The sequence below is a fragment of the Paramormyrops kingsleyae genome, chromosome 14 (assembly GCF_048594095.1).
Source record: "Paramormyrops kingsleyae isolate MSU_618 chromosome 14, PKINGS_0.4, whole genome shotgun sequence".
Classification (NCBI taxonomy): Eukaryota; Metazoa; Chordata; class Actinopteri; order Osteoglossiformes; family Mormyridae; genus Paramormyrops; species Paramormyrops kingsleyae.
The window spans coordinates 4538113-4558473 of NC_132810.1; the positions used below are offsets into that span (position 1 = coordinate 4538113).

General features: G+C 47.6%; 1 protein-coding gene and 1 long non-coding RNA gene across 7 annotated transcripts in view; one reads left to right on the plus strand and one right to left on the minus strand.

Moving 5' to 3' along the window:
• Positions 1-20361, plus strand: part of LOC111852653 (uncharacterized) — a 45923-nt gene that overhangs the window by 3713 nt on the left and 21849 nt on the right. Inside the window, exon 2 of the long non-coding RNA XR_002840280.2 lies at positions 2639-2776. This is a non-coding gene — a long non-coding RNA (uncharacterized lncRNA). The remainder of the gene's footprint in view (positions 1-2638; positions 2777-20361) is intronic.
• LOC111852650 (B-cell lymphoma/leukemia 11B-like) overlaps positions 11946-20361 on the minus strand; it is a 33917-nt gene continuing 25501 nt past the window's right edge. The window contains exons 3-5 of one of the 6 annotated variants that reach the window (XR_011982549.1): positions 15803-17625; positions 14160-14261; positions 11946-14119 (exon numbers count right to left, since the gene is read on the minus strand). Coding sequence is in view for 4 of the 6 variants with exons in the window: in XM_072699104.1 (XP_072555205.1) it covers positions 14223-14261; positions 15696-17625 (1969 nt within the window). In the remaining 2 variants the exon portion in view is untranslated. Of the gene's footprint in view, positions 14262-15098; positions 17626-20361 lie in introns of those variants that run through there. The other 5 variants (XR_011982548.1, XM_072699106.1, XM_072699104.1 and 2 more) reach the window with 5 other exon arrangements.

Genomic DNA, 20361 nt, shown 5'->3' on the forward strand with positions numbered 1-20361 from the left:
TTCTCCTACAAGGACCTATAAGGAACATTCTCCTATGCCATAGATAACAGGGTTCCCAGTATGATGGTCATACTGTGACTCCTCCCAGTCCTATATGTCATAGATAATGGAGTTCCCGATATGATGGTCATACTGTGATTCTTCCTGTTCTACATGTCATTGTGCCCAATAATGCAGATATGCAGGTTCCACCTCAGCATCATGCTTTACTTCGACTGGTCCCCAGTTTGTTTACTGTAAGTAAAGGTATTTCTTTCAATGAATGTTAATGTTGCTACATTATAAAACATCAGAAAGGTCCTGAGCTGGTGGGACTTCTAAGTTTCCAGACTTACACTGCGGAATGTCATATACTTGCAGCAAATACAAAAACAAACAGCTGTATGTCAAATGTTCATTTCTTTTTTTTTTGACCTTCAGTTTAAAAAGGGGCTTTGATGCAACTTGGCAGTAAAGTCACTTCTGTGAGGGAGAAAAGGGCAGCGCTTGTCTGTGCGTCCCTCTGAATGCCACCGTTTCCCCAGGATTGACAAAATAATATGCACCCATCGCTTTGGCTGAGGCAAAAAACTGTACAAAGGACGTGAAGCACATTGAGTTTCCTCCCTCTTTTTAATCAGTAAAGGAAGAATGACAAGTCCAATCATAACAAAGCATCAGCAGTTAAATGGGCTTTAGCAATCACTGTCAGGCTTGCTCCATTAGGGATCTATCCCATCGTGGACATCAATCAGTTTTTTGTGTGTGTATTTGGGGGGTGGGGGCTTTATTTATTTATTTACTTACTTATTTATTTATATGTCTGTTTTAGAGCATTGGAATTGCTTGGCACCCTGAGTGAGACAAGTGGTTTTAGAAGATGGATGGATGGATGGATGGATGGATGGAATTGTTCGGCAACAGAGTGATTTATGTTTCCAACGGTTTCTTTGTGAGGATTAATAATTTAGCTTTAATTACTCTGTGAGCTGCTAAGCTTTCCGTGTTCTTGGCTGTACCAGGCGCACTGCGCAATGCATCATGGGAAGTGTGACAAAGCGGGACTCAGGGATCAAGTGGCTTTGCTGGCAGCCTGATGTGGTTCTGCAGTGGGGTACCTGGCCATTTTGTCACAGACCGTTCCACCAATTGGCTGCCTGTACGTTTGTTTCCTTTATCATTTGAGCTCCAAACTCCACCATGTCTGGAGCTAATACTTTAAGTTAGTCACACAGTGTTGCTTTGCTGTGCTAATGCCAGATGTATAAATTAAAATAGCAGAGTACAGTCCCCGCACTTGTTAAACTCTGTGGCTTACAAGTACAGTGTAAGTGAATGAAGGGTCTTATTAAACTATATCTCATTATCTGTGGGTTACAGGTACAGTGTAAGTGAATGAAGGGTCTTATTAAACTATACCTCATCATCGGTGGGTTACAGGTACAGTGTGTGTGAATGGGGGCTCTTATTAAACTATACCTCATCATTTGTGGGTACAGTCTGTGTGAATGAGAAATGCCTTTGATGAGGTATGGGACCACACTCTCCATTTTGGCTTAAACTGTCCACAGTGATCTGTCATTAGATTCACAGCCAAGTGAAACAATGAAAAAGGTACAATAGATAAGACACATTACTATCTAATTAGACAGTTAACACTTCACTCTGTGCACATGAAAACAAAATTAAGCCATTAACTGTAGCTCAAAATCACCCAAGAAAGGCGTTCAGCATTATATGACATATGAGATGCATCGGCAGAGCAGTCACTGTTAACTGAACAATGGGATTGTCTGGTACAGTAGCTTTTAAAATGACATGAAAGACATGATCACAGATACGCATGTTTATTCCCAATAATCTAAATCTACGGGATCCGTTTAGATGGCTATCCGCTTCTCGTGGTGATGACGGTTTGCTGGATTACCAAGTCCTCTCCAAGTTATCTTTTTAAGAGCAAACCTTTATTGCTGTTAAATTAAATGATCAATAATCTCAGGACATAATGGTCCGTGGAAAAATGTCCGCTCAACATGCCGTAAGAACCAAACCAGCCTCGGTGCTGGCATCTTTGATCTGGTGTGGACAGTTCAGAACACCTGTGAAAGGACCTTAACGCACAGCGAGGATGCGGATGAGCTGTCAATCCAGCAGGGCATCTCACAGTCTCCACTGATGTCTGTGCTGCCGAGGCTGTTAATAGTTATGGTTATTTACACTGATTTACACTGATTTACACTGATTTACCCTGATATCACTGATACTGTACTGCTGTAACTGATTATGCCTTTGTCGTCAGTCATGTTGCTTGATCTGTTAAGACAGCAATAAAGGTACCTAGGTAGATATTGGCTGTTCTAGATGCCGTGATGTCTGACTGCTGTTTTGATGGATTCTTTCGTCTGCTTTTGTGCCCTTAACCATCACCATGTAGCGTGTCAGGGTTCCCGCCAAGTCCGACATTGGCTCTGCTTCTTGCAATGTGGACCTTTTGCTCTATCTGTTCGCCCCATTTAATGGCTCACACAATGCTAATCCTTGAGGAGTCGCACACTTTTCAGTTTGTTACCGTGGAGGGATTAAATAACCAATGATGTTCAGCACTGTACTATCGGCTGTTTTCAGTAGGTTTTGTTTCAGTTGAGTTTTGTGGTTTTAGGTTTTTCGGAACCATCTGCATGTCTGGCATCGACGTCAAGACCAAGCTAAATGAAAATGGCAGGGAACCACAACGTACGACCATGGTACATCGAGGGGAGGCTCAGCCATTGGGCTGTGAAAAAGTCGTGGCTGTGTGGTGAGTTTATTCTTGAGATGAAACATGAAAGCTACCTCATGGGAGGAAGGTAGACTGGTCTGTGACTGTCGCGCTGCCAGTCTCTGCAGTGAAACACTGGGTATTACGCTTGTGGTAATTAAATTAGTCTGCACTTGATGAGGGAAGATTCTAGTGGCAAGTTACATTTTCACATACTCTTTGTCTTATGACATCATTATCACCCATATCAAATAAGAAAGCTAAACATTTCATCAGGACGAGCTCATGTCCACTTTCACCCCGTTTTACCAGGGCTGCAAAGGTGGCTTCTCTCTGAAGGCTGCCATCATCAGCCAATTCATCACTCTAATTATCACAGGAAGATGTCTCACCAGGTGCCGCAGCCGCTGGGATGCGGGGACCGTAATAGACAGGGCCGGCGATGTTAGCTGCGTGTGTCCATGAAGATGAATGACATGCCTCACTGAAGCCTCCTACCAGCCTCTGACCCTCCAAGGCCAGGCACAAACCAAGAGCTTGATGGCTCTGCATGGACCAGCTCCTCCCCTGCAGAGTCTGAGTTTGCTGTTACCCCTCAGAACACATGACAGAGTTTACTGTAACCCCCTAGCATCTGCGATGGAGTCTCAGTTTAATGTAACCCCCTAGCACCTGCGATGGAGTCTCAGTTTACTGTAACCCCCTAGCACCTGCTATGGAGTCTCAGTTTACTGTAACCCCCTAGCATCTGCGATGGAGTCTCAGTTTACTGTAACCCCCTAGCAACTGCGATGGAGTCTCAGTTTACTGTAACCCCCTAGCATCTGCGATGGAGTCTCAGTTTACTGTAACCCCCTAGCAACTGCGATGGAGTCTCAGTTTACTGTAACCCCCTAGCATCTGCGATGGAGTCTCAGTTTACTGTAACCCCCTAGCAACTGCGATGGAGTCTCAGTTTACTGTAACTCCCTAGCATCTGCGATGGAGTCTCAGTTTACTGTAAACCCCTAGCACCTGCGATGGAGTCTCAGTTTACTGTAACCCCCTAGCACCTGCGATGGAGTCTCAGTTTACTGTAACCCCCTAGCACCTGCGATGGAGTCTCAGTTTACTGTAAACCCCTAGCACCTGCGATGGAGTCTCAGTTTACTGTAACCCCCTAGCAACTGCGATGGAGTCTCAGTTTACTGTAACCCCCTAGCACCTGCGATGGAGTCTCAGTTTACTGTAACCCCCTAGCACTTGCGATGGAGTCTCAGTTTACTGTAACCCCCTAGCACCTGCGATGGAGTCTCAGTTTACTGTAACCCCCTAGCACCTGCGATGGAGTCTCAGTTTACTGTAACCCCCTAGCACCTGTGATCGAGTCACAATTTACTGTAACTCCTCAGAACACATGGCTGAGTCACAATGTACTCTAACCCCTCAGCATACATGATGGACTCACAGTTTACTGTAACCCCTCAGCGCATATGATACAGTTTACTGTAACTCCTCAGAACACAACAGAGTCACAGTTTAGTATAGTCCCTCAGCACACATGGCTGAGTCACAGTTTACTGTAACCCCTCAGCACACATGATGGAGTCACAGTTTACTGTAACCTCTCAGCACACATGATGCAGTCACAGCTTACTGTAATCGCTCACAGCACATGCGCACACGTTTCTCCTTAAGAGAAGGCTTGCACACTTTCCAGTGAAAAACACCCTGTGAATTGTTGGTTAAGTACCACAATGCTTGTAGGGCTGAAAGTGTGTGTTAAATGATGACAGTTCTGCCCGGTCTTGTTCCATCGGAATGTGGTCGTGTTATAGGCAAGGAGGAGCTCCGTGTTCGCATGAGCCACAGCATGCTTGCGAGTGGCTCCCCTTTTAAGCTGCCTGCGTGGGAATATCACAGCGACCGTTGAGTCTGATTGGGGCTCAGATTTGCAAAAGGTCAACTTATCTCTCAGCCACATATGCAGGCAATGGCTGAGAAAAGTAATCATAATTCATTCGCTCCGTCAATGAAAGCAGAAGATTTTTATCTTTGAATAAAATACATACATATGTGTCTGTCAGATGGTGCGTGCAGTGTGTTATTTATCAGAGCGATCAGGAGATGGAGCTGCAGTCCTGCCGACCACACGCTGACTAACCTGCCGACCCCTGAGCATTGAGGGAAGGAAAGTTGGGGCCAGAGTTGCCCCCCCCGCCCGCCAACGTATGCAAGCCACATAAGAAAGGAAAAGGGCTCGCTTGCTCATGGGGCGAAGAGGAGGAGAGTGATGAAGGCGACCCAAGCTCAGGGGCTGGATGTCGAAGACGATCGGCGGTGTGCTGGCAGGGGGAGGGTGCTGTGAGCGCCAGACGCGGGGTCTCAGGTGAAGGAGGTGCTTAAGGAGGTGCTCTGTTAGAACAGGCCGCTGCAGCTTGTCCCAGCCCGCCTTAACGCCACACTGAGCAGCTCGCAGCGCTGCGGGCTTCTGCGTCTCCCTCCAATCACAAACGGAGCGGTGGACCTTCTCAGCCCGTCCTGCCTTAACGCCGCGTCACAGTTAGAAAGCGCTGAGTCACTGTGAGGGGGGGCTTCTCCGCTTTATCACTATCTTACATCAGTGTTTCTTCAACCCGATCCCCAGTCGACTGACACCTCAACACTTTTTCAGTCGGCTGATACCTCAGGACTTTCCACAAGTTATGTCTCTCATTGCATAAGTGGTCTCCAACCTTTTTTTCAGTGAGAGCTACATTTACAAAGAAAATACTCTGGTGAGCTACTGAATCATGGTGGTATATTTTGGGGACTGGGGGTAGGGACTATAGGTAAAGTCTCTCCCAGAAGTGCATTCTATCCGCTCCAGTCCTGCCTCCGCTCCCCATCTTAAATATATTCCTGGTGTTTTCTCTGGGGCTTTTCTCCAGTTGCCCCCCCCCCCCTCCCATCTAAGTCGCAACATGAAGCCTCCTCCTCACTCCATGACACCACTGACCCCTGCCATTCTAATAAAGCTCATCCTGAGACATACATGTAAGGCAGTGTTTCCCAATCCGGTCCTCGGGGACCCACAGAAAATCCACGTTTTTGCTCCCTCCCAACAAAAATGTGCGTCGTCTAGCAGGGAAGTCGAAGGGAGCAAAAACATGAACTGACTGTGGGTCCCGGAGGACAGGGTTGGGAAACACCGATCTAAAGCGAAGCGCCTGTTAGCTTGAGCAGTGCAGTAAAGCTAAATGCTGCAGACAGAGACTAGAGTAAATGTAGGTTCTGAGATCCCCTGATAACCTGAAACAGTACGGGCAGAGACCCCAGGTCCCTGTTCAAATTCCTAAAGCCATCTCATCATTTTTAGCATGTTGATTACCTCATCGCCTAGAGCCCACGTGTGCAGTACAGGAGGGTGACACAGAAAAGTGTGCTTTGAGGTCCCAGGAGGAATGAGAAAGTTCCCTGTCACTTCAGTCCATGATTTTTGTTATTACTAGACAGTTTGTTTCAAGAGCACTTGAGTGGTCGTATTCCTGATCTAAACCATAACCTTACTGCATGTCTCAGGCAGGGTCTGCTGTCATTTTATTACCTCCCAGAGACAGCCATGTTAGGTATTTTACATTTTCATTTACTATGAAAAATTTTAAACGCCGGACGTCAAGCTACTGTGATTTGCAGGCCCCAAGTCTAGCGAGGCGGTATAGTCATTACCAGCTAACATGGTCTACTCCCCACACAAAGAGAGAAGCTTTCCTGGTGTAACCCTCCTGGATACTGGCTCATTACACTGTAAATTAGAGTCTAATTAAACCATGTTTATCGTCTTAGGACCTTGGCGATGGGAAAGAGACATATGGGCATATGGGCCGTGATTTTGCTCAGCTGTATCCGTCCTTGGGTAGGTGTGGCCTCCTCATTGCTTTCGACGATCTTGATACTCGTTAGCTTGTCTGAACCGCTTGTAAATTTGGTTTTTCTGAAGGGTGAAATGGTGAATTTCACCAGTGCTACGTGTCTATTGAGTGCGTTCCTGTAAACACTGACTTTGCAGCTGTTGAGACTGGGCTTTACTCCTGGTGAGGTGATACAAATATACAGAATAATTCAAGACAGCATGCATGCAGAAGGAGGGAGCTATAGGTGTCCTGATGGTCACAAACTGGGCCATGATGGTGGCACAATGGAATCCAGTCTACGGACATGGGGTATGACCAGTGGCAGATCCAGGCAGGGGCAACGTAGGCAATTGGCCAGGGCTGCATCTTCTCAGGGGGCACCAACTTTGCAACCCCACCTGTCTCCGGTCGACAACTTTTGTAGACGTGGGGTCTAAAGTTAGCAAAGAGAGCAGTCAAAAGAGGGAGGCGCTGTCTATCTGTCACTCTGATGTCTGCGGGAGGAAGTGTGTGTGTGTGAAACGGCGAGAAAGTGGTTATCGCAACTGTGCGTGTGTCCGCATGAGAGGAAGAATGATGAAACGCAATGAAAAAGAAATGTGACTGACATTCATCGTGGAATCTGAGCTGAGTAGATTGGCCTGACTGGATTAAGAGCAGGGAAATTAACAGAAAATCATGTCTTGTGTGCGTATCAGGGCCATCTGCTGCTCACTGTGCATCCGTGAGTGTGTGCAGTAAGAGACGCCGAGGGTGGATGCCCTAGGAGCACGGGCTGGAGCTCCGTGGCCCTCTACTTGGATTTGTGTGGCGTGCTGGGATTGGTTCTTGTTTAATGCTGGTGTGTGTGAGAATTTGTCTGTTTCACTGTTTGTGTGTCTCTAGGTCTTTTAGCACCGCGATCCGGCCAGCTGGCACTTGGTATATCCTTATACAACCCAGATTTCATACTGTCTACTCGGGTTACAAAGAGATGCGTCCGCAGAGAGGAGCGTCCAGCCCACCTATCTGCCGGGTCCCTCAAGCCCTCGGTCCCAGTAGAATTTATCCAAGGACTCTGATTTCTAAAGCAGCCTTGTTGTTTCATGCTGAATTCATATCAGCAATTAAGCAGCCGTATTAAACCAAACCAGGTCCGGCACGAAGGCTACTGCCCCTCACGCACGCACGCACACGCAAGCACACGCATACATGCACGTGTACACACACGCCATGGGCAGTACTATCCCCTGCACTTTGTGCTGAATAGGTGCTTTGCTGACACGCAGCTGAATAACTGCGCGAAAGCAAAGATAAAATATGACAAAGGACCTTTTGAATCAGGCTGTCCTTTTTTACTGGTCTCCAAACCTTCCTTTCTTTCCCTTTTCAGGAAATAATAGCTGGCTGGTTGCATAAAGCCCAGTCCTGGGAGCTACTTTGTCTTAATTACCTCAGGACGAGCGAGTAACCCCTGAAGCAATCATCTTTGTTTGTTAAAACAGCCGTTATCTGACTCAGTAGGGTCCATAAATAAAACATGGCTGAAATTACAATGTCATGTTCCTGAGGATCCTGGCCCCAGGAGTGGAGTGCAGCAGAATGCACAAAAACACTGGTGGGCGGCGTGGAGGAGAAGAGGGGAGCAGGGCAGGGCCGGGCCGGGCCGGGCCCCTCTGCTATCTGATGCTGGCTCTCGGGGGCCCCCAGTCCGCAGCCATCCCATGCAGGCTTATTATAACTTTCACAGATGTAAATAACCTTTGCGGCACTTCAAGGTGGGACGCTGGCCGCTGCCGTTTGTCTCCTTTATTGCTGGAGACAGGGGCCGCGGGGAGGCGGGGGCTGGGGGGGGGGCCGCGGGGAGGCCTACAGGCCCGTCACAGTGGAGGAAAGGCAGTAAATAAGCAACTTCTTACTTGAAATGTAATGACCAAACAAGCCAACCCAAGGGAGGCTGACCGGGACAGTGTGTGTAATGAACGCAAGACAATTTAGGGAGCGAGAACATAAATGTGTTTTGGGCCCCTTTGCACACCTTGCATGATGGATGTTCTTCAGGGCATGGAAATATTCACCATTATTTGAGATTAATTGTGTGAAGGATCTTAACCCGACCCAATTTGTCACCAGTACAGACATTTATAGTGTTAACGTCACGACACGTACCAGTCCCCTTGAACGAAGATTAGCATTAGAAAACTATCTAAATATGGAAATTGCATTGAAAATACAATTAGGTAGAATGTTCTCCTTAATAAGTATGAAATCTCTAAGGAGATGACTGTTCTTTCTGTACTTAAATTGGATAGAAAATAAAAATAAAGCAGATCATTTGAAAAATAAAAGTTGAAATGTATGTGGAGTTAAATCTCCTCCGCAGTTAATGGCATTATTGTGGCTGAGGAACGCCAGCCAGTGTATGACGAGCGGCTGAGGGCCCCGCCCCTCAAGCACGCGCCAGCCAGTGTATGACAAGCGGCTGAGGGCCCCCGCCCCTCAAGCACGCGCCAGCCAGTGGAACACAGCACCTCTTCCGGATCCATCCCCTGCGTTGATCTCAGGCGATAGGCGACGGTGCGGGACGGACTTGCTCGGGAATCTAGGTCAGTTTTCACGTTGGCTGCTGCGGGCAACATGATTGAGGAGCTTAGCGACGAGTCAGAATGTAGCACTAAATCAGCTGTGGAGTTGCCTTCCACATCCCCCCCCCCAACCCATGCCTGTGCTTCTCCTTCATTTTTCATGACAGGGACCGAAAAAGAGGCCCGTGAAGTATCTTTGTACCAGTGGTGCAGTGGGTGATTTAGAATAAAACTTTTATGCCCCCCCCCACCCCATTTCTAAAGCTTAACTTCATTGTCTGAAAACGTTCTTTCATCTTAAGACAAAGATTTATGTAAATCTTGGGCCCTGCGCTAATGCGAGGCACGGCGTGAAAAACGGCATCCCTAAATCGCTGTATTGTTGTTGAAAATGACAAGCCAGCCTCTTAATCCCACAATGCGATCATCCAAATGTGGCATAATGCTGTGTGTAGGCAGGCCCATCTGAATATCAAACAGGCGCCCGTGCCCGGCACTCCGCACACACACCAAGATGCGTCCTTTGTCGCGTAGCGGGAGCGACGGGGAGCGACGGGGAGCTCGGCGCCATCTTCCCTTCCATTCTGCTAAAAAACCGGGAGCGGGAGACTCAAGCCGAGTCATTTGCTATTTGGGTTTTGCTGCAAACACACATGGACAGCTCTCTCAGTGTAGGGAGCCAAATTCATTCTGAATAAAATCTGCCGCTTAAGAAAAGAAAATTAAATGATCAGAAATTATCAGGGCTATATAGGACAGGGCGTGGCACAGCGAGCTATCCAATCAGAAATGCTATATAGAAAAGCAGTCATTGATTGGTAGCAGCATCTGGTTCTGGGTTGGGCACAGCGAGCTATCCAATCAGAAATGCTTTATAGAAAAGAACTAGATGATCGTTAGCAGCATCAAGCTATCCAATCAGAAATACTCCATGTGAGCTGTGTTTTTCTGTGTTATATGCGTTTGTTTTTAAAACTTCATGGTGTTAAGCAACTGTTATTGGACATGGTCACCACAAGTCAGAAACATGTAATTGAGCCAGACCCTCAGTTTGTAAGAACACCATAAAGATGGAGGTCCTCTCCTCCTCTGCGACACCCTTTCTGCTGTGGACGCTGGGGCCACCTGCCCATACGGGGCCCTGCCTTGCTGTGTAGTCACAGCTCTTGGGATGGCGAGACCATCGTTCAGCTCTGCGGTTCAGGCTTCTCTAACTCCACTGCCCACCGGCGTTTCGACTTGTAGATAAGGGCTGACAGCTGAAGCTGCAGCGATGTGGGATGGACTTCCTTTTAATCTAGCCCAATAGATATCTCAGATTCCGGCTGCGATAAAGTACTGATATGCATTTGAGCTAATAAGCACATAGCAGATCTACTGATGTCATGAAAACAGGAGCGGGATAAGCATTGCCCTGTTTGATCATGACATACAGGCTGACAACCTTTAATATATTCAAATGTAAAAAGATAAGCTGGTTACTTTAACCTGCCCCCAGCCAGTGGCTGCAGCAGTTGGCATTCCCCCAGCCCGCACTGCCCCCACCAATGTAGAAATACCTCAGCAGGGGCCTCTTTAAGAAGATCTGAATAATGTCCATGTTCACGTTCCCTTTTCAACAAGATTGTAAGTTTTTAAGTCCATTTACACGGTTGGTTTAATGTACAGCTGTTAAAGCACACAATTTATTTATTATTTTGTGATATGTATTATTCATGCATGAAAGATTTGTACATCAGAACTGAAAGAGGAAAAAAATATACAAAACTGTGACTTCCCACATAAAGGCCACCAAGGCTTGCTTTGAGGGGAAATTTCCCTGGTTTGTTTATGCTGGAGTCAGAGTGGTTGCAAAGAAGGTCATTAAAAGTGCTTTAGAAACAAGTGACTGCTTTGTTAGACAGTCATGCAACCTAAATATTTTTGTTGTTGCTGTTTGTAATAAATAGGAATCAGTGCACTAAACTGTTTAGAAATATTTTTGTTGAATGAAATATAAGGAAATATTGGAGGTGTATTAGAACAGCCAACTTCCTGTTTTTGGTCCCCGTTAAGCCCCACTCCCCCATATGAGGCCTTACGGGCCAGTGAGCGTGTGAGTCCTGGTGACTCTGCTTGATGCAGGAACCCTGAGTCCGGCGTCTATGTTGGGACAGAGATCACCTTGCATCAGTCCCCTAGAAATACCAGTGATGGTATGATTGAGATGCCGGGTGTCCCAGTCCACCTGAGAAATGCTAAACAGACATGCTGATCGTTGTAATGAGCTGTTTTCCTACCGCGTAACTGAATATTGATTGTATGGTCGCGTCACGGAGCCATGCAGCACAAAGGCAAGACACCATAACTGCATATATGTTTAAAAATAAAGGTTCCGAACCCGGCCTCCGAAGAACAGTCACATGACTATGGGGCGTTGAACTAGGCCCTTAACCCCCTGCTCCCCGGGTGCTGCGAGGAAGCTGTCCCTTCACTGTGACACCCCCCCCCCCCCCGCCCCGACGTGCTCTCAAGAGCAAGACAGGGCAAAGCAAAAAAGAGAATTAAGAGATTAATAAAGTATCACTATTCCATCACTAGTCTAATGTCTAAATATAGTATCATTTAATTACATATTACTCAGTGTTAGTATTGTACTTACTCTGTTTTGCCTTTGTAGTGCAGTACAGTGTCACTCATGTTTCTACCGAACAGTGTGAGGGATGTGCAGCCCAGCCCGGTCACATCATCAAATACAGATGTGCAGATTACAATACGGCAAGGTGAGAGAGGTAAAGGGCGAAGACCAGCAGTCATTTTTATTCAGAACCTGCGGCCCAGAGGTTCCTCGCACCCTGAGCCGGGGCCGGAGACCCTAACGTACAGACACACACACGCCGCAGTCCTGCCTCCACGTCCGACTGAGGACAGGCAGCAGGTCGCGGCTAGCATGCACCTCGCTTCCGGTTTTTTCTGGCTTAACTGGGAATAAACGGAGTTAGATTTTCCTGATACACACTGCCGTCTTCCCCATTGTGAGTGTTTAGCACTGCAATAGCAGTTTGTGCGGTTTTATTCCAAACCATCCATCTTCCAGCACGGTGCCTGGCTGCCGTTGCAGACTTGTGCTGTGTCGGAAAAGTCCTGGTATCGCTTGTACAGGTGTAGTATCTGCAATGCTGGCCAGCGTGAATGGAGGGTTATCCCAAGGGGTGAGGCATCAGTGAGGGCTGACCTGGTCAGAGAAGCTGCCCGTATCAGACAGCGCGCACACACACACACACACACACACACACAAGCCTGAGTCACACCAGGGTACTCGTAAAAAATATTTTCAGCCAATATACTAGTAAACAAAACATTTACTTTAGTATTTTTTGTGTAACTAAAAGGTTGTCAGACAACCTTCACACCTTGCTGTACAATATGACTCATTTTAAGAATACAAATTCTTCAGATTGTTTTTTTTTTCTTTTTTTGCTTTTTTTTATCCTGCCAAATTAAAAAAATATATTGTGGCAGCTTTGTGATGCATTTTCAACTCGTTTTTTTTCTCAATTAATAACCAGGACCCCCCACCCCACCCCCCAAAAAAACAGAAAAATGACACATAGTACTTACAGTACCATCTTTCACTAGGGATGCGTGTACTAGGTAAAAAATACGAGCTCCTGTAAAAAGAGTGTCTACACAGAGAGAATGCCATTCCAGAGTAAAGACGGGAGCCGAGCGGGAGGGGGCGGTGGTCTCTGCCGTGGGGGGGGCACTGTGTCGCCCTTCAGCGGCTCGAACGCTTCTGCAATTTGTCCCGTTTCATTTACATTTTTTACACGCAAGGAAGGATAAAGGTTTTACTAAAACTCAAGACTTTTACACTTACAGTGACAAAACATCTTAATAAGACCCACAATTGAAATTGGGCTGGAAAAAAAAAAACTTTAAAATTTTTTTCAATTTTTTTGTAAAATGCCCAGGCATTCTGAAATATTACAAATACCGGTATACTTTTACAGTAAACAAGAGAAATGTGATATAGATTTATATATATTTATATATATACTAAAACCCATCACCAAAAAAAACAATATACACGGCCACTATGGCATTCAGAGAAACCTTTAAGCAAACTTGAAAAAAATACTCATTTAAAACAAACACACACAGATAAGATTTACCCTTGTACTTGTTTCAATACTGTAAACGTATTTTGAGACAGAGTGCACTAAGTTTGTCCTTTTTTGTTTTCTTTTTTCTTTTTTTCTTTCTTTTTTCCCTACTTTCTGTTGTTCCCGATTCCTGTCCAGTCTCTTCGGCGACTACCTGTGGTCTAACAGTCCTCTCCGAAGTTGGCATGCAGTCTTGTCCTGAAGTCGATAATTCCTCTCGCTCGTGCCTTAATATGTACATCTGCGTGCACATGAACACGCTGTTCTGCGGGCGTCGCTCCATAAATTCACGAGCAGATTAGAGCTATGGAGGAGAGCTTGTTCTTTTGTTCGCATCACAGACGTGCTGCGTTTGTCTCGGGAGACGATCAATCGGAAGATCATTGTTAAAGGCACGATCTTGTCAAACTGGTGGCAGTATACAAAGTATCCAGTCATGGTGGTAGCGCTGTGATCTGTGCCTCTGCACGTCCTCTCACACCTGTGTCAGCTGCTACAGCTCCCCACGGCCCCCGCTGCCAAGCCAACTCAGTCCACCTAACACACGCTGTGTTTCTCCAGATATTTCTGTTGGCCAAAACAAACCATAAATTTAATTAGTTGGTAGATGGTGATCTAGGGACAGCTGGTGGTTGGTGAACTGGTAGATGGTCATCTAGGGACAGCTGGTGGTTGGTTAACAAGTTGATGGTGGTCTATGAGCAGCTGGTGGTCGGTGAACTGGTAGATGCTGATCTAGGGGCCACTTGGTGGTTGGTGACCTGATAGATGTTGATCTAGGGTCAGCTGGTGGTTGGTGACCTGGTTGATGTTGATCTAGGGCCAGCTGATGGTTGGTGACCTGGTAGATGTTGATCTAGGGCCAGCTGGTTGCCAGGGCCAGTTGTTTAGTCCACACAAGATGCTACTTCTTATCATGGTCAACTACACATGAGTGGAAGTCCTAAGGGACAGGAAAGACACACTCAGTTCTACAGGAAATGCAGTTTGGTGATGCACTGGGCCTTTGGGTTCAGGTTACCAGGTCAGCAGGGGAACTGAATGTTGTCAGACTCTAGGGCTGTATTTCACATTAATCTGCCGGCTAAGCTGTGAATGCATAGAGCAAATGTATTCAAGTAATATTACGGCATGATTTCTCAGCGTAACGAGACTCGCTGATTTCATTTCAGTATTTGATGCCCGAAACATCTGCTTGAAAAGTTGGGGTAGCTCATGGGGGCTAAACGCAGAACCCGTCTCAGAAAATGGATCCTTGCCAAGTATGACATGAAGTCATTAGAGTTTAAAATTTGGGTGCTACAAGCAAAACAGGGGAAAGGTTTAGAATCATTCACTCATCATTCACGGCCGTTCCAGCTGGCAGCTACACCCCCACCGGCGTTTCCAGGTGGAAGGAACAAGTTCCCTCCCTCTGGAAAAGGCTTCAGAAACAGAAATGCTCTGGAGTGGATTGTCACTCCATGAGCTGTATTCGCGATGGAGATGTGGCCCATGGGCGGGTGAGGAGTCACCCAGTGAGCCGCTGGGCTCTTTATCCTGAGATTATACACACGCTTATAAACGGGTCATCCTGAATGCTGCCTCACGGCTCCCAATGGCAGTGTTAGCGTGGGTTAAGCGTGTGCGCCCGGATTCTCCTTGGTCGGCCCGCTTGGCTCGGTACCTGGTACCTCAGAGCAGCTGCCTTGGTGTTCATCCCGTTCTAAAGAAGAGAAGATCGACAAACCTCCAGATTCCCCCCCCACCCCCACCCCCGCCCCCGCCCCGCCCCGCCCAAAGCTGATGTTCAGTGGTACGTTCCCAGTTAGACCTGATATGTTTACAGTCAGTGTGTGCTCTCATGAACACGCCGGCATTCTCACGGCTACAGCTCGTCGTTAGATCTGGCTTTTCCTCCAGAAGTGACACGTGTAGTTTTAAAATATGCAGGTTTTTTGATAAGCAGCGGCTAAAAGGTTGGCTAAAAACAACTGTGTTGTTTTCGCTAAAATCTCAGGACATCGTCTGGGTTTAAACAGCAAAACTCCCAGCAATTACAGTTAAAAAGAAAACACAAATGAAATAAAAAAAAATATATATATCTGCAGAGGCCAAAATAACAAACCCAATAAATAGAGAACTTATTGCACAGTTAGAAGGCATGACGAATTTCTTATTCATTACTGCTAATTCACACTCTGATAGATTGCTGAAACAAAAGCCAGACAAGGCAGATTAGACCAGCATTAATTCTCATTTCCTGTTTTCTTTTTTTTTCTCTCAGTTGGCAGCTTCTTAGGCGTCACGTTAAACTACAGCATGAGTATCTGTGAGGCGGCGTCTAGCCGTGCCCTTGGCTCGTGCGTTAGGTCCTCTCTGCCTGCTCGATTTTCACCTCGTTCGTCATCAGGTGATCCCCGTGCCACTTCTTCATGTGCTTCTCCAGGGTGCTGTACACACTGAAGGGCATGTGGCAGATGTCGCAGCGGTACACCTCCTTACCCAGCTGGCCGTGCGTCTTCATGTGCCGCGTCAGCTTGCTGCTCTGGGCGCAGGCGTAGCTGCACAGCTCGCATTTGTAGGGCCGCTCGCCGGTGTGGCTGCGCCGGTGCACCGTTAGGTTGCTGCAGTTCTTGAACACCTTGCCGCAGTACTCGCATGTGTCGCTGCGACGGCTTTCCTTGGAGCTGGGCCGGCCCGGGCCGGGCCCGCCGAGGTGGGGTGTGCTTCCCCCGCTCGGCGTGCCATCCAGCAGGTCCCCCGGAGGTGTGGAGAAGGCCAGGCTGCCGTTCTCCGAGGAGTGCTCCGAAGAGGTGGCAAAGGGCGACTGCCTGGAATCGCTGAATCCCAGGAAGGGGTCTTTGATGAAATGGCGCGAGGCGGCATAGCCCACCAGCCACTGTGAATAGACGTTCTCCGAGGGAATGAGTGGTGCCGTAGGCATGTCCAGGTCCTTCTCGATCTTGATCCTCTTGGCGGATGAGTTGGACAGGCTGGGACTGGTGATGGGTGTGGGCTTGCGTGGAAATAGGCTAGGGAGAGAGTCCCCCGAGCCACAGTTCCTGCCGTTCACGGCGGTCCTTTCCACTGGCTCGAGCTCCCCCCTCTCAGAGTGCCTGCCCCTGTTCTCCCGTGGGCCCTCGTGGCCCCTGGTGGAGAAGGGCAGCCTTTTCCGGTTGTCGACGATCAGGTTCCCGTATTGTTGCAGAGTGTTGAGGGACGCGTTTTCCACCATCTTATCGATGGAGAGTGCCGGCGGCTTGGCACCGTTCTCCCGCGGGCGGCAGAAGTCAGAGTCCAAGCTGAAGCTTGACTCCGGCCTGCTCTCATTTTCCAGCTCCTCCTCCTCCTCTTCCTCCTCCTCCTCCTCCTCCTCATTGTCTGGGCCGATGCCCTCCCCTCTGAAGTCACCTTCCCTGTTTTTTACAGCCTCGCCTGTGACATCACTGGTCCCCGGCTCCGGGGAGCTGGTGGCAGACAGGCCGTCGTCGGAGCGGCCGGTCACCGAGCCGGCCTTGTGCATGTGCGTTTTCATGTGCCGCTTCAGCTTGCTGGCCTGAGAGCAGGCGTGGTCGCAGAGCTGGCATTTGTAGGGCTTCTCCCCCGTGTGGCTCCGTCGGTGCACCACCAGATTACTCTGGAACTTGAAGGTCTTGCCACAGAACTCGCAGGACTTGGACTTACCCTGTGCCTGCGGCGGGGTGCTGCTCCCGGGGGGCATGGGCGGCAGAGGAGGGGTGCTCAAAAAGGGCGACTTAGGGCTCGCTTGGAAGGGGTTGGGGTTGAGTAGGCGATGCATAGGGTTTGTGCGACTCGGTGACAGCGGCGGACTTGAGTTGTTGTTTCCCGCCAGTTCTCTGAGCCGGCGAGAGAAGTCCATGGACTGGGACTCCATTGCCATGGGTGTCAGACGCATCACCCTCTCGAAGGCACTGGGGTGCTGGGAGATCAGGCCCATCTCCTCGGCACTGAGGCGCTCCAGGCGGTGCGGGTCCAGGTGGTGCCGAGGAGGGGGGCTCACGAAGGGGGGCGTGCCGGGCAGGCGGTTCTCCACAAAGCCTGGTGGCTCACGTAGGAGCGGTGCAGCCATGCGCAGCAGATGGAAGGGGCTCCCCTCCCCCAGGAAGCCAGTGAGGGGGGGCTGCGGCAGCGACTCGGCTCCCACGGCCGGGGGCAGGGTGATGCGGGGCGTGAGGGCGTTGCCGGTGGGGCCACCTTCCAGGTAGATGCGTAGGCCGTGCGTGTTCTGGGCGTGCTGCAGCAGGAACCAGGCGCTGAGGAAGGCCTGTTTACAGGTGGTGCAGGTGTAGCTGGACGGCTCATCCCTACCTGCAGGCACACAGACCCATGGGAAAGTGAGCTGTCAGAGAAGCATGTGACATCAAAGAATCCTGCCACCAGTATAATGACAACGATTTGAAAATCTAGTTGCTTTGGAAGGTGATATAAGGGGGGATATAAGTGGAATAATTATCCGAAACGGAATTGGAACTGGAATCATTTCTTTGTCACCAAGTACTTTTACGTACAAGGAATTTACTTCAGGGTGTCGTGCGAAACAATCAAGACTATTTAAATCATAAATTATGTTTTGTTGTGGAATTACTGCAGAATCACCTGGGAATTGTTGCAGAATCACTGAGGAATCACTCCAGAATAACTATGAAATCACTGCAGATTCACAGCACAATCCTAAAAGGATCACATGGGACTTTCTGTAGCACTAACACAGAATCACTGGGTAGTCACTGCAGAATCTCCCACAGAATCTCTGTGGAATCCAAAGCACTCAGTCAAACTATAAACTTTATAATGTGTTTCTGTACTGAAAAAGTACAGCTCCGTTCCAGATAGAGCACATTGTTATCAGTTACAAATAAAGGAATTCGCCTCTCATAAACAACCAATAATACAACAAACTGGAGCCAGGCAGTATATTCGCATATCAATACATTTTCAAGCGAGATGTAAGATGAGACAATGGCATTTATATTGATATAAACGTATGTTATTGTGTGTTAAAATTAGACCTGTCACACTTAATGTGTCAGCGTTCCTGGTAAGGTTGTGATGCATTATTTCTTTGTGTTAATGCATCTGGCATTTTGATACTCATATGGGGAAATAGTATGTGCATTATTTTTAATAGAAATGTATAGTATTCCTTCCTGGATGTAAGCACTGTGACAGCTTCAGTCATGACATTGCACAGAATCACCGAATTCACAGCTAAAATCAAAACATTCAGTTAGCTTCTCGCAGGCAAACTGATGGGCATTGTAACTTGGTTCATTCTGTTTTAGAAATTGCCAGACAGCTCTAAGGTTAAAAATAATCGCAATTTCCAATATTTGCTTTATTCTATTGAAGACTATTATCTTAAAACGAGGATCTTTCCATTTATTAAGTGCAGTTTCAATGGCTGTTTAGCTTCTGCTTTAGAGCCATTTGGCAAAAAGGTTTTAGGTTTAAATAGCTTTTTGTTGTTGTTCATAAACACGCGCCTTCTGTTTGAGAGTCATAAACTGAGAAAAAAGGTCTGTTGTTGGACACTGAAGTGAAACGCTTTTATGTTGTAGCTGCTATATTTGACCTATGCAACACACATATAGGCATAATTTATTTTTGCAGTCTCTATGCTAAGAGTATATTTGCAAAAAGGGATGCAAATCCTGCATTTGCATCTTGTTTCGACCGTACTGTTTTAGTAAAAATGTGTGTGACATCTCATATGTGGCTTTGACTTACAACTGAATATTTAGCCCACTTCATAGAAAATACCGAGATATATATCATGTCGCCTAAAAATACCCGAGATATGGTTTTTGGTCCATATCGCCCAGTGCTACAGTGAACGGTGCTTAACACAGGAGATAAATGGTCGATAATGAAGAGTGAAAAAATGCGACAGTGAGGTGCAGCTGTTACGGAATCTCTTCAGGTTCAGGTATTTAAAGCGGCCCGTAGGTGTGAAAGCCACTGCAGGACAGTGACAGTGCAGTGGGGATTTCACAGGGAGGGTTTGGATGGTAAGAAGAGCTCATAATATGACCCTATGTGGTACAATAAAACTGGCACTTTAATCTGTAATCGGAGAGTTTGGGGCACTATATACTGATTCAGATGCAGTACAATTTCATTTTATATATATATATGTGTGTGTGTGTGTGTGTGTGTGTGTGTGTGAGCATGTGTATCTGGGCCAAAAGTAAGTATGCATTTTTCTTTTTCTTTTACAAGTACATTCATTTCACAAAGTTGTTTTTAAAATCAGGTACAGTTCTTAGTTTACAGTACTTACTGGGTCATGTTTAGTCTCTTAGGTTTTTGAGAGGAAGCCCCACGCAGTGGATGAACTGGAGGAGTTCAATCGCACAAGCATTTATGGACATCGATGCTAGCTGTGTGTATTTCTGTGGTAAAGCGTGTCCCAGTGTCAGGGACAGGCTGCAGGAATGTATCAACCCAATCAGCACTGTAAAATAAGAACTGTATACCTACAGGGCCACCCTGTGTATATGTTCAAACTATTATATGTATTTGCATACCTAGTGCGGCTATTGTTTGTATGATTATGTGCGAGGACGTTGCTGCGTTGTCTTACGATTCGCAGTATTTCTGTGATGTGTGCTGTTTTGCGCTCTCTGTGTACTGCTTTGTTTTGTTTTGTTGCAGTGCTCCCCAGTGCTCCGCTCTGTCTCACTGTGTCACTCTGAGACATGGCTGCAGGGCTGCTCTCCGCTACCCTGCGTTAGCTTTTTAGCGCATCGCCGTGACGCCAGCGGCCGGAGCGGAGGAGAAGCGCACGCTGACATCTCCTCTTCCCTCTGATATGTTGTTATGTTTGACTCGTTCAGGATAATTACGGGCACATGCTCACTTACAGAATGCGGCGGACAGATGGAGGATAGGAACAGGAGCACAGAGTGTGATTCACCGTTTACCGCGTCGTCGGCGAGCGGCGGCGGTTAACTGCCGGGTGGGCAAGGCGTGGTGTGAAATCGCGCGGCAATGCAAAGGGGGCTTGTTAGGGCCCCACGGACAAGCAGCCTGGGCCTCCC